General features: G+C 53.6%; 1 protein-coding gene across 1 annotated transcript in view; it reads left to right on the forward strand.

Annotated features, from left to right (window-relative positions):
• Positions 1-19,946, forward strand: part of LOC137320159 (sarcoplasmic/endoplasmic reticulum calcium ATPase 2-like) — a gene marked incomplete at its 3' end in the record, with an annotated part of 54,139 nt that overhangs the window by 20,787 nt on the left and 13,406 nt on the right. Inside the window, exons 4-7 of the mRNA XM_067981898.1 lie at positions 6,087-6,191; positions 6,912-7,050; positions 8,780-8,860; positions 12,653-12,738. Coding sequence (XP_067837999.1) covers positions 6,087-6,191; positions 6,912-7,050; positions 8,780-8,860; positions 12,653-12,738 — 411 coding nt within the window. The remainder of the gene's footprint in view (positions 1-6,086; positions 6,192-6,911; positions 7,051-8,779; positions 8,861-12,652; positions 12,739-19,946) is intronic.

Consider the following 19,946-nt stretch of genomic DNA (forward strand, 5'->3'; position numbering starts at 1 on the left):
TTTACTCTGTATCTAACCCTGTACCTGACCCTGGGAGTGTTTGACGGGACAGTGTAGAGGGAGCTTTACTCTGTATCTAACCCTGTCCCTGCCCTGGGAGTGTTTGATGGGACAGTGTAGAGGGAGCTTTACTCTGTATCTAACCCTGTACCTGACCCTGGGAGTGTTTGATGGGACAGTGTAGAGGGAGCTTTACTCTGTATCTAACCCTGTACCTGACCCTGGGACGCCCGATGCTGTCATTTATTACCTAAAAATGCAAATAGATAAAGTCCACTGTCAACAAACGTGCCTCACCTCGAATAGCTCAGATTTTACCTGAAACAGCTGGCTCGAGGCAGCCAGGGCCCAACCCTTTCCTGCTGAGCTCTGTGATTGAGATATCCTGAAATGACGCAGTGAATGGGGCGATCGTCTATCTGGGGGTGCCTGGTGCTCGTGTCCCGGGCAGATATCAGGCATTCCTGAGTGCTTGTACTGTCGGGAGCTACCAGGCTGTCGTGAGACTGCGTGTGTGGGTGGGTGTGTGTGAGAGCAGTTGGCACGGAGTTTGTGGTGGCAGAGATCCCGCGGTTGACAGACTGTGGGGGGTCGCGGAATCGGCGGCCTCCAGGCAGCGATCGCCCTGCGGACTGAGATCCCCAGAAGTGGGGTTCCTCTTCCGCTCAGTGTGCCAAACCTGCGGAGACGGAGGAGGGGGTGGGGACAGACAAACCTCCCTTCCCCCTCCCGCCCCCCCCCCCCGGTGGCTCACATGCTCTGAGTTCTGGAAGGGTTAAGTCCGTGTTTAAGTTTTGAGACTTGCCTGAAGAGGAATGTGTTTTATAAATACATCGGAGTCAGGGAGGGGAAAGTGGCTGCTGGTGGGAAAGGAGAGAGATTCAGATCAGGCAGTGAGTCACCAGCACTGTACCAGGGGAGGAGGAGGGCGGGCGAAAGGAATCTCACTGGGAAACATCCCAAATCTTGACCGAGTTAGCAAAATGAAAACATTCTGTGGCCCAGTAATTGAGAACTCCCCAGAGCAGAGCAGGAGGGAACCCTCCATCGCTAACTGCCCTGTATACCCAACCACATCCTGTTACTCAGGAAACAACCTTCCCATTCACTCCCACTGTACACAATCCCAATGGATCAAACCCCTTCCCATTCACTCCCACTGTACACAATCCCAATGGATCAAACCCCTTCCCATTCACTCCCACTGTACACAATCCCAATGGACCAAACCCCTTCCCATTCACTGCCACTGTACACAATCCCAATGGACCAAACCCCTTCATTCACTCCCACTGTACACAATCCCAATGGACCAAACCCCTTCCCATTCACTCCCACTGTACACAATCCCAATGGACCAAACCCCTTCCCATTCACTCCCACTGTACACAATCCCAATGGACCAAACCCCTTCCCATTCACTCCCACTGTACACAATCCCAATGGACCAAACCCCTTCCCATTTACTCCCACTGTACACAATCCCGATGGATCAAACCCCTTCCCATTCACTCCCACTGTACACAATCCCAATGGACCAAACCCCTTCCCATTCACTCCCACTGTACACAATCCCAATGGATCAAACCCCTTCCCATTTACTCCCACTGTACACAATCCCAATGGACCAAACCCCTTCCCAGTCACTCCCACTGTACACAATCCCAATGGACCAAACCCCTTCCCATTCACTCCCACTGTACACAATCCCAATGGATCAAACCCCTTCCCATTCACTCCCACTGTACACAATCCCAATGGACCAAACCCCTTCCCATTTACTCCCACTGTACACAATCCCAATGGATCAAACCCCTTCCCATTCACTCCCACTGTACACAATCCCAATGGACCAAACCCCTTCCCATTTACTCCCACTGTACACAATCCCAATGGATCAAACCCCTTCCCATTTACTCCCACTGTACACAATCCCAATGGACCAAACCCCTTCCCAGTCACTCCCACTGTACACAATCCCAATGGACCAAACCCCTTCCCATTCACTCCCACTGGACACAATCCAAATGGATCAAACCCCTTCCCATTCACTCCCACTGTACACAATCCCAATGGACCAAACCCCTTCCCATTCACTCCCACTGTACACAATCCCAATGGACCAAACCCCTTCCCATTTACTCCCACTGTACACAATCCCGATGGATCAAACCCCTTCCCATTCACTCCCACTGTACACAATCCCAATGGACCAAACCCCTTCCCATTCACTCCCACTGTACACAATCCCAATGGATCAAACCCCTTCCCATTTACTCCCACTGTACACAATCCCAATGGACCAAACCCCTTCCCAGTCACTCCCACTGTACACAATCCCAATGGACCAAACCCCTTCCCATTCACTCCCACTGTGCACAATCCCAATGGACCAAACCCCTTCCCATTTACTCCCACTGTACACAATCCCAATGGACCAAACCCCTTCCCATTCACTCCCACTGTACACAATCCCAATGGACCAAACCCCTTCCCATTTACTCCCACTGTACACAATCCCAATGGACCAAACCCCTTCATTCACTCCCACTGTACACAATCCCAATGGACCAAACCCCTTCATTCACTCCCACTGTACACAATCCCAATGGACCAAACCCCTTCCCATTCACTCCCACTGGACACAATCCCAATGGACCAAACCCCTTCCCATTTACTCCCACTGTACACAATCCCAATGGACCAAACCCCTTCCCATTCACTCCCACTGTACACAATCCCGATGGATCAAACCCCTTCCCATTCACTCCCACTGTACACAATCCCGATGGATCAAACCCCTTCCCATTCACTCCCACTGTACACAATCCCGATGGATCAAACCCCTTCCCATTCACTCCCACTGTACACAATCCCAATGGACCAAACCCCTTCCCGTTCACTCCCACTGTACACAATCCCAATGGACCAAACCCCTTCCCATTCACTCCCACTGTACACAATCCCAATGGATCAAACCCCTTCCCATTCACTCCCACTGTACACAATCCCAATGGATCAAACCCCTTCCCATTCACTCCCACTGTACACAATCCCAATGGATCAAACCCCTTCCCATTCACTCCCACTGTACACAATCCCAATGGACCAAACCCCTTCCCATTCACTCCCACTGGACACAATCCCAATGGACCAAACCCCTTCCCATTCACTCCCACTGGACACAATCCCAATGAATCTTTTTACTGACCGATTAAAGGGTTAACGTAAAGTTCTGTTTGTGTTTATTTTTGGTCTTTGGTTTGTCTGAATTGCCCAATTCCGATCCTGCCCGTTGCCTGACCCCCCCCCCCCCCCTTCCCCCCGACACTGGAATGTTTCAGACAATTCCCCAGGGGCTGCCTGAATTCCCTGACCTCCGTTACCCTCCCCTCTCACTTCAGATATCGTCCGTGGGAACCTGCCGCCACTCATACCATGTCTGATACATCCTGCCCAATCAAGGGACAACATTCCCAACTCTCGGGGGTGCTGCGATTTCTCGGGAATGTTTGCATCGAGAATTCTGGTTTGCTTTAAATAAATAGAATCTCGCCGGCAGGAATGTGTCTTTGGCCCTCTTATGGGCAACGGTGGATTGACAGTAGGCTGACCTACCAGTCCCCAGATCAGATCTCGGCTCCCTGTGATCCAGATCATGGGTAAAGTTCCCTCGACATTACCCTGACAGTGTGTCCCCCACTTTATACCCAGTGTCAGCATCGAGCGCTCCCAGGGGGCAGGTACAGCACGGGTTAGATACAGTGTAGAGCTCCCTCTACATTACCCTGACAGTGTGTCCCCCACTTTATACCCAGTGTCAGCATCGAGCGCTCCCAGGGGGCAGGTACAGCACGGGTTAGATACAGTGTAGAGCTCCCTCTACATTACCCTGACAGTGTGTCCCCCACTTTATACCCAGTGTCAGCATCGAGCGCTCCCAGGGGGCAGGTACAGCACGGGTTAGATAGAGTGTAGAGCTCCCTCTACATTACCCTGACAGTGTGTCCCCCACTTTATACCCAGTGTCAGCATCGAGCGCTCCCAGGGGGCAGGTACAGCACGGGTTAGATACAGTGTCGAGCTCCCTCTACATTACCCTGACAGTGTGTCCCCCACCTTATACCCAGTGTCAGCATCGAGCGCTCCCAGGGGGCAGGTACAGCACGGGTTAGATACAGTGTCGAGCTCCCTCTGCATTACCCTGACAGTGTGTCCCCCACCTTATACCCAGTGTCAGCATCGAGCGCTCCCAGGGGGCAGGTACAGCACGGGTTAGATAGAGTGTAGAGCTCCCTCTACATTACCCTGACAGTGTGTCCCCCACTTTATACCCAGTGTCCGTACACCCTGGGTGTTATATTGCACTATATCGATTCTGGCCTTGTATACTGAGCCCTGTATCGTTGTATTTCTGGTCCTGTCCCTTAGGATCAGGCCATTCAGCCCCTCGAGCCTGTTCCTCCCTTCAGTAAGATCATGCCTGACCTGTGACCTATCTCCACCTCCCCGCCTTAGCCCCGTATCCCTCAATATTCGGCTAACAAAAATCGATCGATCTCCGATTTAAAATTTGCAATCGAGCATCGACTGCCCTTTGGGAGAATAGAATTCCAAACTTCTCCCACCCTTTGCGTGTCCCACCTCCCCTCCTGAAAGTCCTGGCTCTAATTTTTATTCTTTGTCCCCCAGTCCTGGACTCCCCAACCAGTGGAAATAGTTTCTCTCTCTCTCCACCCCATCAATTCCCCTTAATCTCTTCGATCAAATCAACCCCTTAATCTTCGAAATTCCAGAGAATACAACCCCAGTTTGTGTAATCTCTCCTCGTAATCTAACCCTCGGAGTCCAGGTATCATTCTGGTAAATCTACACTGCCCTCCCTCCAAGGCCAATATGTCCTTCCGAAGGTGCGATGCCCAGAACTGGACACAGTACTCCAGGTGCGGTCTAACCAGGGCTGTGTCCAGCTCGAGCAAAACTTCTACCCCCTCTTGTATTCTGGTCCGCTCGATATAAAGGTCAGCATTCCATTAGCCTGTTTGATTATTTTCCGTACCTGTCCAGGGCATTTTAATGACCATAGAATCATAGAAAGTTACGGCACAGAAGGAGGCCATTCGGCCCACCGTGTCCGTGCCGGCCCAAAATGAGCCCCCCGTTCCTAATCCCCCTTTCCAGCACTTGGTCCGTAGCCCTGTGGGTTACAGCTCTTCAGGTGCACGTCCAGGTACTTTGTAAATGAGTTGAGGGTTTCTGCCTCTCCCACCCTCTCAGGCAGTGAGTTCCAGACCCCCACCACCCTCTGGGGGAAAACATTTCTCCTCAGCTCCCCTCTAATCCTTCTACCAATCACTTGAAATCAATACCCCCTGGTTATCGACCTCTCTGCTAAGGGAAATAGCTCCTCCCTATCCACTCTATCTCGGCCCCTCGTAATTTTATACACTTCAATTAAATCTCCCCTCAGCCTCCTCTGTTCCAATGAAAACAACCCCAGCTGATCCAATCTTTCCTCATAGCTAAAATTCTCCAGTCCTGGCAACATCCTCGTAAATCTCCTCTGTACCCTCTCTAGTGCAATCACATCCTTCCTGTAATGTGGTGACCAGAACTGTACACAATACTCAAGCTGTGGCCTAACCAGTGTTTTATACAGTTCCAGCATAACCTCCCTGCTCTTATATTCTATACCTCGGCTAATAAAGGAAAGTATCCCGTTTGCCTTCTTAACCACCTTATCTACCTGTCCTGCTACCTTCAGGGATCTGTGGACATGCACTCCAAGGTCCCTCACTTCCTCTACACCTCTCAGTATCCTCCCATTTATTGTGTACTCCCTTGCCTTGTTTGCTCTCCCCAAATGCATTACCTCACACTTCTCCGGATTGAACTCCACTTTGCCACTTTTCTGCCCACCTGACCAGTCCATTGATATCTTCCTGCAGTCTGCAGCTTTCCTCCTCACTATCAACCACACGGGCGATTTTTGTATCATCTGCAAACTTCTTCATCGTGTCCAAACCATTAATATCTGCTGTATGTATGTGTTATGCTGTGATTTGATCTGTTCTCCTTTCCCTCAGGTGCTGGCCTGGTTTGAAGAAGGTGAGCAAACAGTGACAGCCTTTGTTGAACCCTTCGTAATTCTGCTGATCCTCGTTGCAAACGCCATTGTGGGAGTTTGGCAGGTACGGAACTGAGGTCAAGGAACCAGATTTAAAATGGGGCTGTACCCCCTGTGTTAGAGAGAGGGGAAATAAGCCAGGGTTCCTGCTCCCGATCACTGTCCAGTGACCCCCGGGTTAGAGAGAGAGGGGAAATCAGCCAGGGTTCCTGCTCCTGATCACTGTCCAGTGACCCCTGGGTTCGAGAGAGAGGGAAATCAGCCAGGGTTCCTGCTCCCGATCACTGTCCAGTGACCCTGGGTTAGAGAGAGGGGAAATCAGCCAGGGTTCCTGCTCCTGATCACTGTCCAGTGACCCCTGGGTTAGAGAGAGGGGAAATCAGCCAGGGTTCCTGCTCCCGATCACTGTCCAGTGACCCCTGGGTTAGAGAGAGAGGGGAAATCAGCCAGGGTTCCTGCTCCCGATCACTGTCCAGTGACCCCTGGGTTAGAGAGAGGGGGAAATCAGCCAGGGTTCCTGCTCCTGATCACTGTCCAGCGACCCCTGGATTAGAGAGAGAGGGGAAATCAGCCTGGGTTCCTGCTCCTGATCACTGTCCAGTGACCCCTGGGTTAGAGAGAGGGGAAATCAGCCAGGGTTCCTGCTCCCGATCACTGTCCAGTGACCCCTGGGTTAGAGAGGGGAAATCAGCCCGGGTTCCTGTGCGTGTGTTTCGGTGGGCCTCTTTGCCTGTATCATGTGTGTGCATAGCTGTTTGACACGCTGCCTCTTGCGTTAACTCAGGAGAGGAACGCAGAGAACGCCATCGAAGCACTGAAAGAATACGAGCCTGAGATCGGGAAGGTTTACAGGCAGGATCGCAAGAGTGTTCAACGGATCAAAGCCCGTGATATCGTGCCCGGGGATATTGTCGAGGTGGCAGGTGTGTAGTGTTTGGGTGTAGTATGTGGTATTTGTAGTGTGTGTGTGTTTTTTTTATTCGTTCATGGGATGTGGGCGTCGCTGGCGAGGCCGGCATTTATTGCCCATCCCTAATTGCCCTTGAGAAGGTGGTGGTGAGCCGCCTTCTTGAACCGCTGCAGTCCATGTGGTGAAGGTTCTCCCACAGTGCTGTTCGGAAGGGAGTTCCAGGATTTTGACCCAGCGACGATGAAGGAACGGCGATATATTTCCAAGTCGGGATGGTGTGTGACTTGGAGGGGAACGTGCAGGTGGTGTTGTCCCCATGTACCTGCTGCTCTTGTCCTTCTAGGTGGTAGAGGTCGTGGGTTTGGGAGGTGCTGTCAAAGAAGCCTTGGCGAGTTGCTGCAGTGCATCCTGTGGATGGTACACACTGCAGCCACTGTGCGCCGGTGGTGAAGGGAGTGAATGTTTAGGGTGGTGGATGGGGTGCCAATCAAGCGGGCTGCTTTATCTTGGATGGTGTCGAGCTTCTTGGTGTGTGTGTGTGTGTGAGTGATTTATCCGCCAGTGGTTGAGGGAGTGGCAGGAGTTGTTTGTCCATAGTCGGACCTGCCTGCTCTCCCCGGAGGTGCAGCTGGTTCGCGACGAGGTTGAATCCTGACCCACTGCCCCATAGGAAGCTGTTAGAGACCCAGCTTCCTCACAAGTGAACCAGTTCTAGACACAATCTGGCGTCTGACGACATCCCTTGTGGTCGGGCCGTAGCTGTTTGACTGCTTGTCAGCCGTGCCTGAGTGGGTAGCACACTGGCCTCAGACACAAGTTCGAGTGGGTTCGAGTCCCACTTCAGAGACCTGAGCCTCACAATCCCAGGCCCACACTCCCAGTGCCAGTACTGTCGGACGGTCGGTACCGAGGGAGCGCCGCACTGTTGGAGGGTCGGTACCGAGGGAGCGCCGCACTGTTGGAGGGTCGGTGCTGAGGGAGGGCCGCACTGTCGGAGGGTCAGTACTGAGGGAGGGCCGCACTGTCGGAGGGTCGGTACCGAGGGAGCGCCGCACTGTCGGAGGGTCGGTACCGAGGGAGTGCCGCACTGTCGGAGGGTCGGTACTGAGGGAGCGCCGCACTGTCGGAGGGTCGGTACTGAGGGAGCGCCGCACAGTCGGAGGGGCCGTCTTTCGGGATGAGACATTAAACCAAGGACCTGTCTGCCCCTCTCAGGTGGATGTAAGAGATCCCACAGCCACTATTGGAGGAAGAGCCAGGGGGGAGTTCACCCCTGTGTCCTGGGGCCAATATTTATCCCTCAACCAACGTCAGATTATCTGGTCATCATCACATTACTGTTTCTGGGACCTTGTTGTGCACAAAATGGCTGCCTCGTTTCCTTCCCTGATGAGTTAATAAGACCATAACTATAAGAGATAGGAGTAGGCCATTCGGCCCCTCGAGCCTGCTCCGCCATTTAATGAGAGCATGGCCATATCCTTTAGCTCCCTCGCTGATCAGAAATTTGTCTAACTCAGCCTTGAATGCATTCAATGACTCGGGCTCCACAGCTTTAATTACACTTCAGAAGTAACTCATTATATGTGAAGCACCTTCTGAATATAGAAATGCCAGTCTGGTCATTGGAGTGACATTTCTGGTCACTCCAGTTTGTGTCTTTAACCCTCCGCTGTGTTTTCGGGCTGTGGTTGTGTTCAGTATCTGCCTGTGACGGTGCCTCGCCTGTTATTGTTCCTCAGTGGGAGACAAGGTTCCTGCAGACATTCGCCTCACCTCCATCAAATCCACCACACTGCGAGTCGATCAGTCTATCCTCACAGGTAGGTCATCGGGGTGGGGGGTGAGGGGAGCCTTCGTCCGCTGCAGTACTCGCCCTGGCCTCGAGGGTGGGGGGATCAGGATCAGGAGCCGGGCAGGGAGGGGGAAACGAACGGCCGGGGTCCCCGCTCCTGGCCACTATCCTCCGACCCTTGTGGGCGTCAGGTGTAGACGGCCGTGATAGCTGGTCCCGCAAGAGGGGACCAGAGCCAACGGAACTGCCCTCCAGCAAGACCTTTCTCCAATTAAATATTGGGAAGAGCCAAGCCGTTACCTTTGGTCCCCGCCGCAAACTCCGTTCCCCTGACCGCCGACTCCGTCCCTCTCCCCGGCCGCTGTCCGAGGCTGAACCAGACTGTTCGCAACCTCGGCGTCCGATTTGACCCTGAGATGAGCTTCCAACCACATATCCACTCCATCACCGAGACCGCCTACTCCCACCCTCAGGAACATCGTCCGTCTCCACTCCATCACCGAGACCGCCTACTCCCACCCTCAGTAACATCGTCCGTCTCCACCCCATCACCGAGACCGCCAACTCCCACCCTCAGTAACATCGCCCGTCTCCACCCCATCACCGAGACCGCCAACTCCCACCCTCAGTAACATCGCCCGTCTCCACCCCATCACTGAGACCGCCTACTCCCACCCTCAGTAACATCGCCCGTCTCCACCCCATCACCGAGACCGCCTACTCCCACCCTCAGTAACATCGCCCATCTCCACCCCATCACCGAGACCGCCTACTCCCACCCTCAGTAACATCGTCCGTCTCCACCCCATCACCGAGACCGCCTACTCCCACCCTCAGTAACATCGTCCGTCTCCACCCCATCGCCGAGACCGCCTACTCCCACCCTCAGTAACATCGTCCGTCTCCACCCCATCGCCGAGACCGCCTACTCCCACCCTCAGTAACATCGTCCGTCTCCACCCCATCGCCGAGACCGCCTACTCCCACCCTCAGTTACATCGTCCGTCTCCACCCCATCACCGAGACCGCCTACTCCCACCCTCAGTAACATCGTCCGTCTCCACCCCATCACCGAGACCGTCTACTCCCACCCTCAGTAACATCGTCCGTCTCCACCCCATCACCGAGACCGCCTACTCCCACCCTCAGTAACATCGTCCGTCTCCACCCCATCACCGAGACCGTCTACTCCCACCCTCAGTAACATCGTCCGTCTCCACCCCATCACCGAGACCGTCTGCTCCCACCCTCAGTAACATCGCCCGTCTCCACCCCATCACCGAGACCGCCTACTCCCACCCTCAGTAACATCGTCCGTCTCCCCCCCCCATCACCGAGACCGCCTACTCCCACCCTCAGTAACATCGTCCGTCTCCCCCCCATCACCGAGACCGCCTACTCCCACCCTCAGTAACATCGCCCGTCTCCACCCCATCACCGAGACCGCCTACTCCCACCCTCAGTAACATCGCCCGTCTCCACCCCATCACCGAGACCGCCTACTCCCACCCTCAGTAACATCGTCCGTCACCACCCCATCACCGAGACCGCCTACTCCCACCCTCAGTAACATCGTCCGTCTCCACCCCATCACCGAGACCGCCTACTCCCACCCTCAGTAACATCGTCCGTCTCCATCCCATCACCGAGACCGTCTACTCCCACCCTCAGTAACATCGTCCGTCTCCACCCCATCACCGAGACCGTCTACTCCCACCCTCAGTAACATCGTCCGTCTCCACCCCATCACCGAGACCGTCTACTCCCACCCTCAGTAACATCGTCCGTCTCCACCCCATCACCGAGACCGTCTACTCCCACCCTCAGTAACATCGTCCGTCTCCACCCCATCACCGAGACCGTCTACTCCCACCCTCAGTAACATCGTCCGTCTCCACCCCATCACCGAGACCGTCTACTCCCACCCTCAGTAACATCGTCCGTCTCCACCCCATCACCGAGACCGCCTACTCCCACCCTCAGTAACATCGTCCGTCTCCACCCCATCACCGAGACCGCCTACTCCCACCCTCAGTAACATCGCCCGTCTCCACCCCATCACCGAGACCGTCTACTCCCACCCTCAGTAACATCGTCCGTCTCCATCCCATCACCGAGACCGCCTACTCCCACCCTCAGTAACATCGTCCGTCTCCACCCCATCACCGAGACCGTCTACTCCCACCCTCAGTAACATCGCCCGTCTCCACCCCATCACCGAGACCACCTACTCCCACCCTCAGTAACATCGTCCGTCTCCCCCCCCCCCCATCACCGAGACCGCCTACTCCCACCCTCAGTAACATCGTCCGTCTCCGCCCCATCACCGAGACCGCCTACTCCCACCCTCAGTAACATCGTCCGCCTCCGCCCCATCACCGAGACCGTCTACTCCCACCCTCAGTAACATCGTCCGTCTCCCCCCATCACCGAGACCGCCGACTCCCACCCTCAGTAACATCGTCCGCCTCCACCCCATCACCGAGACCGCCTACTCCCACCCTCAGTAACATCGTCCGTCTCCCCCCATCACCGAGACCGCCGACTCCCACCCTCAGTAACATCGTCCGCCTCCACCCCATCACCGAGACCGCCTACTCCCACCCTCAGTAACATCGCCCGTCTCCACCCCATCACCGAGACCGCCTACTCCCACCCTCAGTAACATCGCCCGTCTCCACCCCATCACCGAGACCGCCTACTCCCACCCTCAGTAACATCACCCATCTCCGCCCCATCACCGAGACCGCCTACTCCCACCCTCAGTAACATCGTCCGTCTCCACCCCATCACCGAGACCGCCTACTCCCACCCTCAGTAACATCGTCCGTCTCCACCCCATCACCGAGACCGCCTACTCCCACCCTCAGTAACATCGTCCGTCTCCGCTCCATAACCGAGACCGCCTACTCCCACCCTCAGTAACATCGTCCGTCTCCGCCCCATCACCGAGACCGCCTACTCCCACCCTCAGTAACATCGCCCGTCTCCGCCCCCTGCCTCAGCTCGTCTCCTGCTGAAACCCTCATCCGTGCCTTTGTTACCTCCAGACTCCACTATTCCCAATGCTCTCCTGGCCGGCCTCCCATCTTCCACCCTCAGTAACCATCAGCTCATCTGCCCCCCCTCCCCGTATCCTAACTCGCACCGAGTCCCGTTCACCCCTCACCCCCTGTGCTCGCTGGACCGACATTGGCTCCCGGTCCGGGAACATCTCGATTTTTAAAATTCTCATCCTCCTGTTCAAATCCCTCCATGGCCCTCGCCCCTCCCTCCCTATCTCTGTAACCTCCTCCGGCCCCTACGACCCTCCGAGATCTCTGCCCTCCTCCAATACGGCCCCTTATCCATCCCCCAGATTCCCATCGCTCCACCATTGGCGGCCGCGCCTTAAGCTGCCTGGGGCCCTAAGCTCTGGAATTCCCTCCCTGAACCTCTCTGCCTCTCTCTCTCCCTTTTAAGACGCTCCTTAAAACCTACCCAAGCTTTTGGTTACCTGCCTTAAAATCACCTTATGTGGTTCGGTGTTAATTGTTGCCTGTGAAGCACCTTGGGGATATTTCACTACGTTAAAGTTGCTGTATGAACGGGAGTCGTTGTTGGGGGGGACGCATGGGGGGTCTCTGGAGTCATCGGGTAGCGGTCAAGATGGAGGGCAGGCTGAGACCCATGGGCCCACTGTCACCACCTGCATGGCGCCGTCGGGGTGGCGCTGCCTGCTGGTTTGGAGTGGGCGTGCTCCAGGGTGGAGGGCCGGGGGTGTGCAACAGTCGCTGTGCCTGGGATGGTCGTTCTCAATTCACGCCTTGTGTCCCTGCAGGAGAGTCGGTCTCTGTGATCAAGCACACGGACCCTGTACCGGATCCCCGGGCAGTCAACCAAGACAAAAAGAACATGTTGTTCTCGGTAAGAGTGGGTGCTGTGAGCGCGGAGTCTATCTCGTAACTGATGGGGAGCCCGGGTACTTGGGGCGGGGAATCGTCGGGGTCCCCTGTAGTTGGGTTATAGAGCTGGGAGTGTGGGGAATGGACGGGGTCCCCTATAGTTGGGTTATAGAGCTGGGAGTGTGGGGAATGGACGGGGTCCCCTATAGTTGGGTTATCGAGCTGGGAGTGTGGGGAATGGACGGGGTCCCCTATAGTTGGGTTATCGAGCTGGGAGTGTGGGGAATGGACAGGGTCCCCTATAGTTGGGTTATAGAGCTGGGAGTGTGGGGAATCGACAGGGTCCCCTATAGTTGGGTTATAGAGCTGGGAGTGTGGGGAATGGACGGGGTCCCCTATAGTTGGGTTATCGAGCTGGGAGTGTGGGGAATGGACGGGGTCCCCTGTAGTTGGGTTATATTACGGGGGGTGTGTGTGGGGAACGTGTGATTCCCCCTATATTTGGGTTATATTACGGGAGGTGTGTGTGGAGAACGTGTGATTCCCCCTATATTTGGGTTATATTACGGGGGGTGTGTGGAGAACGTGTGATTCCCCCCTATATTTGGGTTATATTACGGGGTGTGTGTGGGGAACGTGTGATTCCCCCTATATTTGGGTTATATTACGGGGTGTGTGTGGGGAACGTGTGATTCCCCCTATATTTGGGTTATATTACAGGGGGGGTGTGTGGGGAACGTGTGATTCCCCCCTATATTTGGGTTATATTACGGGGGGTGTGTGGGGAACGTGTGATTCCCCCCTATATTTGGGTTATATTACGGGGTGTGTGTGGGGAACGTGTGATTCCCCCCTATATTTGGGTTATATTACGGGGGGTGTGTGTGGGGAACGTGTGATTCCCCCCTATATTTGGGTTATATTACGGGGGGTGTGTGTGGGGAACGTGTGATTCCCCCCTATATTTGGGTTATATTACGGGGGGTGTGTGTGGGGGACGTGTGATTCCCCCCTACATTTGGGTTATATTACGGGGGGTGTGTGGGGAACGTGTGATTTCCCCCCTATATTTGGGTTATATTACGGGGTGTGTGTGGGGAACGTGTGATTCCCCCTATATTTGGATTATATTACGGGGTGTGTGTGGGGAACGTGTGATTCCCCCTATATTTGGATTATATTACGGGGGGTGTGTGTGGGGAACGTGTGATTCCCCCCTATATTTGGGTTATATTACGGGGGGTGTGTGGGGAACGTGTGATTCCCCCTATATTTGGGTTATATTACGGGGGGTGTGTGTGGGGAACGTGTGATTCCCCCTATATTTGGGTTATATTACGGGGGGTGTGTGTGGGGAACGTGTGATTCCCCCCTATATTTGGGTTATATTACGGGGGGTGTGTGTGGGGAACGTGTGATTCCCCCCTATATTTGGGTTATATTACAGGGGGGGTGTGTGGGGAACGTGTGATTCCCCCCTATATTTGGGTTATATTACGGGGGGTGTGTGTGGGGAACGTGTGATTCCCCCCTATATTTGGGTTATATTACGAGGGGTGTGTGTGGGGAACGTGTGATTCCCCCCTATATTTGGGTTATATTACGGGGGGTGTGGGGAACGTGTGATTCCCCCTATATTTGGGTTATATTACGGGGGGTGTGTGTGGGGAACGTGTGATTTCCCCTATATTTGGGTTATATTACAGGGGGGGGGTGTGGGGAACGTGTGATTTCCCCTATATTTGGGTTATATTACGGGGGGTGTGTGTGGGGAACGTGTGATTCCCCCCTATATTTGGGTTATATTACAGGGGGGGTGTGTGGGGAACGTGTGATTCCCCCCTATATTTGGGTTATATTACGGGGGGTGTGTGTGGGGAACGTGTGATTCCCCCCTATATTTGGGTTATATTACGAGGGGTGTGTGTGGGGAACGTGTGATTTCCCCCCTACATTTGGGTTATATTACGGGGTGTGTGTGGGGAACGTGTGATTCCCCCTATATTTGGGTTATATTACGGGGGGTGTGTGTGGGGAACGTGTGATTCCCCCCTATATTTGGGTTATATTACGGGGGGTGTGTGGGGAACGTGTGATTTCCCCCCTACATTTGGGTTATATTACGGGGGGTGTGGGGAACGTGTGATTCCCCCTATATTTGGGTTATATTACGGGGGGTGTGTGTGGGGAACGTGTGATTCCCCCCTATATTTGGGTTATATTACGGGGGGGGGTGTGTGGGGAACGTGTGATTTCCCCCCAAAATTTGGGTTATATTACGGGGGGTGTGTGGGGAACGTGTGATTCCCCCCTATATTTGGGTTATATTACGGGGGGTGTGTGTGGGGAACGTGTGATTCCCCCTATATTTGGGTTATATTACGGGGGGGGTGTGTGGGGAACGTGTGATTCCCCCCTATATTTGGGTTATATTACGGGGGGTGTGTGGGGAACGTGTGATTCCCCCCTATATTTGGGTTATATTACGGGGGGTGTGTGTGGGGAACGTGTGATTCCCCCCTATATTTGGGTTATATTACGGGGGGTGTGTGGGGAACGTGTGATTCCCCCTATATTTGGGTTATATTACGGGGGGTGTGTGGGGAACGTGTGATTCCCCCTATATTTGGGTTATATTACGGGGGGGGTGTGTGGGGAACGTGTGATTCCCCCTATATTTGGGTTATATTACGGGGGGTGTGTGGGGACCGTGTGATTCCCCCTATATTTGGGTTATATTACGGGGTGTGTGTGGGGAACGTGTGATTCCCCCCATATTTGGGTTATATTACGGGGGGTGTGTGGGGAACGTGTGATTTCCCCCCTATATTTGGGTTATATTACGGGGGGTGTGTGGGGACCGTGTGATTCCCCCTATATTTGGGTTATATTACGGGGTGTGTGTGGGGAACGTGTGATTTCCCCCCTATATTTGGGTTATATTACGGGGGGTGTGTGGGGAACGTGTGATTCCCCCTATATTTGGGTTATATTACGAGGGGTGTGTGTGGGGAACATGTGATTCCCCCCTATATTTGGGTTATATTACGGGGGGTGTGTGGGGAACGTGTGATTCCCCCCTATATTTGGGTTATATTACGGGGGGTGTGTGTGGGGAACGTGTGATTCCCCCTATATTTGGGTTATATTACGAGGGGTGTGTGTGGGGAACGTGTGATTCCCCCCGATATTTGGGTTATATTACGAGGGGTGTGTGTGGGGAACGTGTGATTCCCCCTATATTTGGGTTATATTACGGGGGGGGTGTGTGGGGAACGTGTGATTCCCCCTATATTTGGGTTATATTACGGGGGGTGTGTGGGGAACGTGTGATTCCCCCTATATTTTGGTTATATTACGGGGGGTGTGTGTGGGGAACGTGTGATTCCCCCTATATTTGGGTTATATTACGGGGGGGTGTGTGGGGAACGTGTGATTCCCCCCTATATTTGGGTTATATTACTGGGGGGGTGTGTGGGGAACGTGTGATTCCCCCCTATATTTGGGTTATATTACGGGGGGGGTGTGTGGGGAACGTGTGATTCCCCCTATATTTGGGTTATATTACGGGGGGTGTGTGTGGGGAACGTGTGATTCCCCCTATATTTGGGTTATATTACGGGGGGGGTGTGTGGGGAACGTGTGATTCCCCCTATATTTGGGTTGTATTCCGGGGGGTGTGTGTGGGGAACGTGTGATTCCCCCTATATTTGGGTTATATTACGGGGGGTGTGTGGGGAACGTGTGATTCCCCCCTATATTTGGGTTATATTACGGGGGGTGTGTGGGGAACGTGTGATTCCCCCCTATATTTGGGTTATATTACGGGGTGTGTGTGGGGAACGTGTGATTCCCCCTATATTTGGGTTTCTTACGGGGGGTGTGTGTGGGGAACGTGTGATTCCCCCTATATTTGGGTTATATTACGGGGGGTGTGTGGGGAACGTGTGATTCCCCCTATATTTGGGTTATATTACGGGGGGTGTGTGTGGGGAACGTGTGATTCCCCCCAATATTTGGGTTATATTACGGGGGTGTGTGTGGGGAACGTGTGATTCCCCCCTATATTTGGGTTATATTACGGGGGGTGTGTGTGGGGAACGTGTGATTCCCCCCAATATTTGGGTTATATTACGGGGGTGTGTGTGGGGAACGTGTGATTCCCCCCTATATTTGGGTTATATTACGGGGGGTGTGTGGGGAACGTGTGATTCCCCCTATATTTGGGTTATATTACGAGGGGTGTGTGTGGGGAACGTGTGATTCCCCCGATATTTGGGTTATATTACGAGGGGTGTGTGTGGGGAACGTGTGATTCCCCCTATATTTGGGTTATATTACGGGGGGGGTGTGTGGGGAACGTGTGATTCCCCCTATATTTGGGTTATATTACGGGGGGGTGTGTGGGGAACGTGTGATTCCCCCCTATATTTGGGTTATATTACTGGGGGGGTGTGTGGGGAACGTGTGATTCCCCCCTATATTTGGGTTATATTACGGGGGGGGTGTGTGGGGAACGTGTGATTCCCCCTATATTTGGGTTATATTACGGGGGGTGTGTGTGGGGAACGTGTGATTCCCCCTATATTTGGGTTATATTACGGGGGGGGTGTGTGGGGAACGTGTGATTCCCCCTATATTTGGGTTGTATTCCGGGGGGTGTGTGTGGGGAACGTGTGATTCCCCCTATATTTGGGTTATATTACGGGGGGTGTGTGGGGAACGTGTGATTCCCCCCTATATTTGGGTTATATTACGGGGGGTGTGTGGGGAACGTGTGATTCCCCCCTATATTTGGGTTATATTACGGGGTGTGTGTGGGGAACGTGTGATTCCCCCTATATTTGGGTTTCTTACGGGGGGTGTGTGTGGGGAACGTGTGATTCCCCCTATATTTGGGTTATATTACGGGGGGTGTGTGGGGAACGTGTGATTCCCCCTATATTTGGGTTATATTACGGGGGGTGTGTGTGGGGAACGTGTGATTCCCCCCAATATTTGGGTTATATTACGGGGGTGTGTGTGGGGAACGTGTGATTCCCCCCTATATTTGGGTTATATTACGGGGGGTGTGTGTGGGGAACGTGTGATTCCCCCCAATATTTGGGTTATATTACGGGGGTGTGTGTGGGGAACGTGTGATTCCCCCCTATATTTGGGTTATATTACGGGGGGTGTGTGGGGAACGTGTGATTCCCCCTATATTTGGGTTATATTACGGGGGGTGTGTGTGGGGAACGTGTGATTCCCCCTATATTTGGGTTATATTACGGGGGGTGTGTGGGGAACGTGTGATTCCCCCCTATATTTGGGTTATATTACGGGGGGTGTGGGGAACGTGTGATTCCCCCCTGTATTTGGGTTATATTACGGGGGGTGTGTGGAACGTGTGATTCCCCCCTATATTTGGGTTATATTACGGGGTGTGTGGGGAACGTGTGATTCCCCCTATATTAGGGTTATATTACGGGGTGTGTGTGTGGGGAACGTGTGATTCCCCCCTATATTTGGGTTATATTACGGGGTGTGTGTGGGGAACGTGTGATTCCCCCCTATATTTGGGTTATATTACGGGGGGTGTGTGTGGGGAACGTGTGATTCCCCCCTATATTTGGGTTATATTACGGGGTGTGTGTGGGGAACGTGTGATTCCCCCTATATTTGGGTTATATTACGGGGGGTGTGTGGGGAACGTGTGATTCCCCCCTATATTTGGGTTATATTACGAGGGGTGTGTGTGGGGAACGTGTGATTCCCCCCTATATTTGGGTTATATTACGGGGGGTGTGTGGGGAACGTGTGATTCCCCCCTATATTTGGGTTATATTACGGGGGGTGTGTGGGGAACGTGTGATTCCCCCTATATTTGGGTTATATTACGGGGTGTGTGTGTGGGGAACGTGTGATTCCCCCTATATTTGGGTTATATTACGGGGGGTGTGTGTGGGGAACGTGTGATTCCCCCTATATTTGGGTTATATTACGGGGGGTGTGTGGGGAACGTGTGATTCCCCCCTATATTTGGGTTATATTACGGGGGGTGTGTGTGGGGAACGTGTGATTCCCCCTATATTTGGGTTATATTACGGGGGGTGTGTGGGGAACGTGTGATTCCCCCCTATATTTGGGTTATATTACAGGGGGGGTGTGTGTGGGGAACGTGTGATTCCCCCCTATATTTGGGTTATATTACGAGGGGTGTGTGTGGGGAACGTGTGATTCCCCCTATATTTGGGTTATATTACGGGGGGTGTGTGGGGAACGTGTGATTCCCCCCTATATTTGGGTTATATTACGAGGGGTGTGTGTGGGGAACGTGTGATTCCCCCTATATTTGGGTTATATTACGGGGGGTGTGTGGGGAACGTGTGATTCCCCCTATATTTGGGTTATATTACGGGGGGTGTGTGGGGAACGTGTGATTCCCCCTATATTTGGGTGATATTACGGGGGGTGTGTGTGGGGAACGTGTGATTCCCCCCTATATTTGGGTTATATTACGGGGGGTGTGGGGAACGTGTGATTCCCCCTATATTTGGGTTATATTACGGGGGGTGTGTGTGGGGAACGTGTGATTCCCCCCTATATTTGGGTTATATTACGGGGGGGGTGTGTGGGGAACGTGTGATTCCCCCTATATTTGGGTTATATTACGGGGGGTGTGTGGGGAACGTGTGATTCCCCCTATATTTGGGTTATATTACGGGGGGTGTGTGTGGGGAACGTGTGATTCCCCCTATATTTGGGTTATATTACGGGGGGTGTGGGGAACGTGTGATTCCCCCCTATATTTGGGTTATATTCCGGGGTGTGTGGGGAACGTGTGATTCCCCCTGTATTTGGGTTATATTACGGGGGGTGTGGGGAACGTGTGATTCCCCCCTATATTTGGGTTATATTCCGGGGTGTGTGGGGAACGTGTGATTCCCCCTGTATTTGGGTTATATTCCGGGGTGTGTGGGGAACGTGTGATTCCCCCTGTATTTGGGTTATATTACGGGGGGTGTGTGGGGAACGTGTGATTCCCCCGATATTTGGGTTATATTACGGGGGGTGTGTGGGGAACGTGTGATTCCCCCTATATTTGGGTTATATTACGGGGGGTGTGTGTGGGGAACGTGTGATTCCCCCTATATTTGGGTTATATTACGGGGGGTGTGTGTGGGGAACGTGTGATTCCCCCTATATTTGGGTTATATTACGGGGGGTGTGTGTGGGGAACGTGTGATT

This window comes from Heptranchias perlo, unplaced genomic scaffold (genome assembly GCF_035084215.1).
Source record: "Heptranchias perlo isolate sHepPer1 unplaced genomic scaffold, sHepPer1.hap1 HAP1_SCAFFOLD_990, whole genome shotgun sequence".
Classification (NCBI taxonomy): domain Eukaryota; kingdom Metazoa; phylum Chordata; class Chondrichthyes; order Hexanchiformes; family Hexanchidae; genus Heptranchias; species Heptranchias perlo.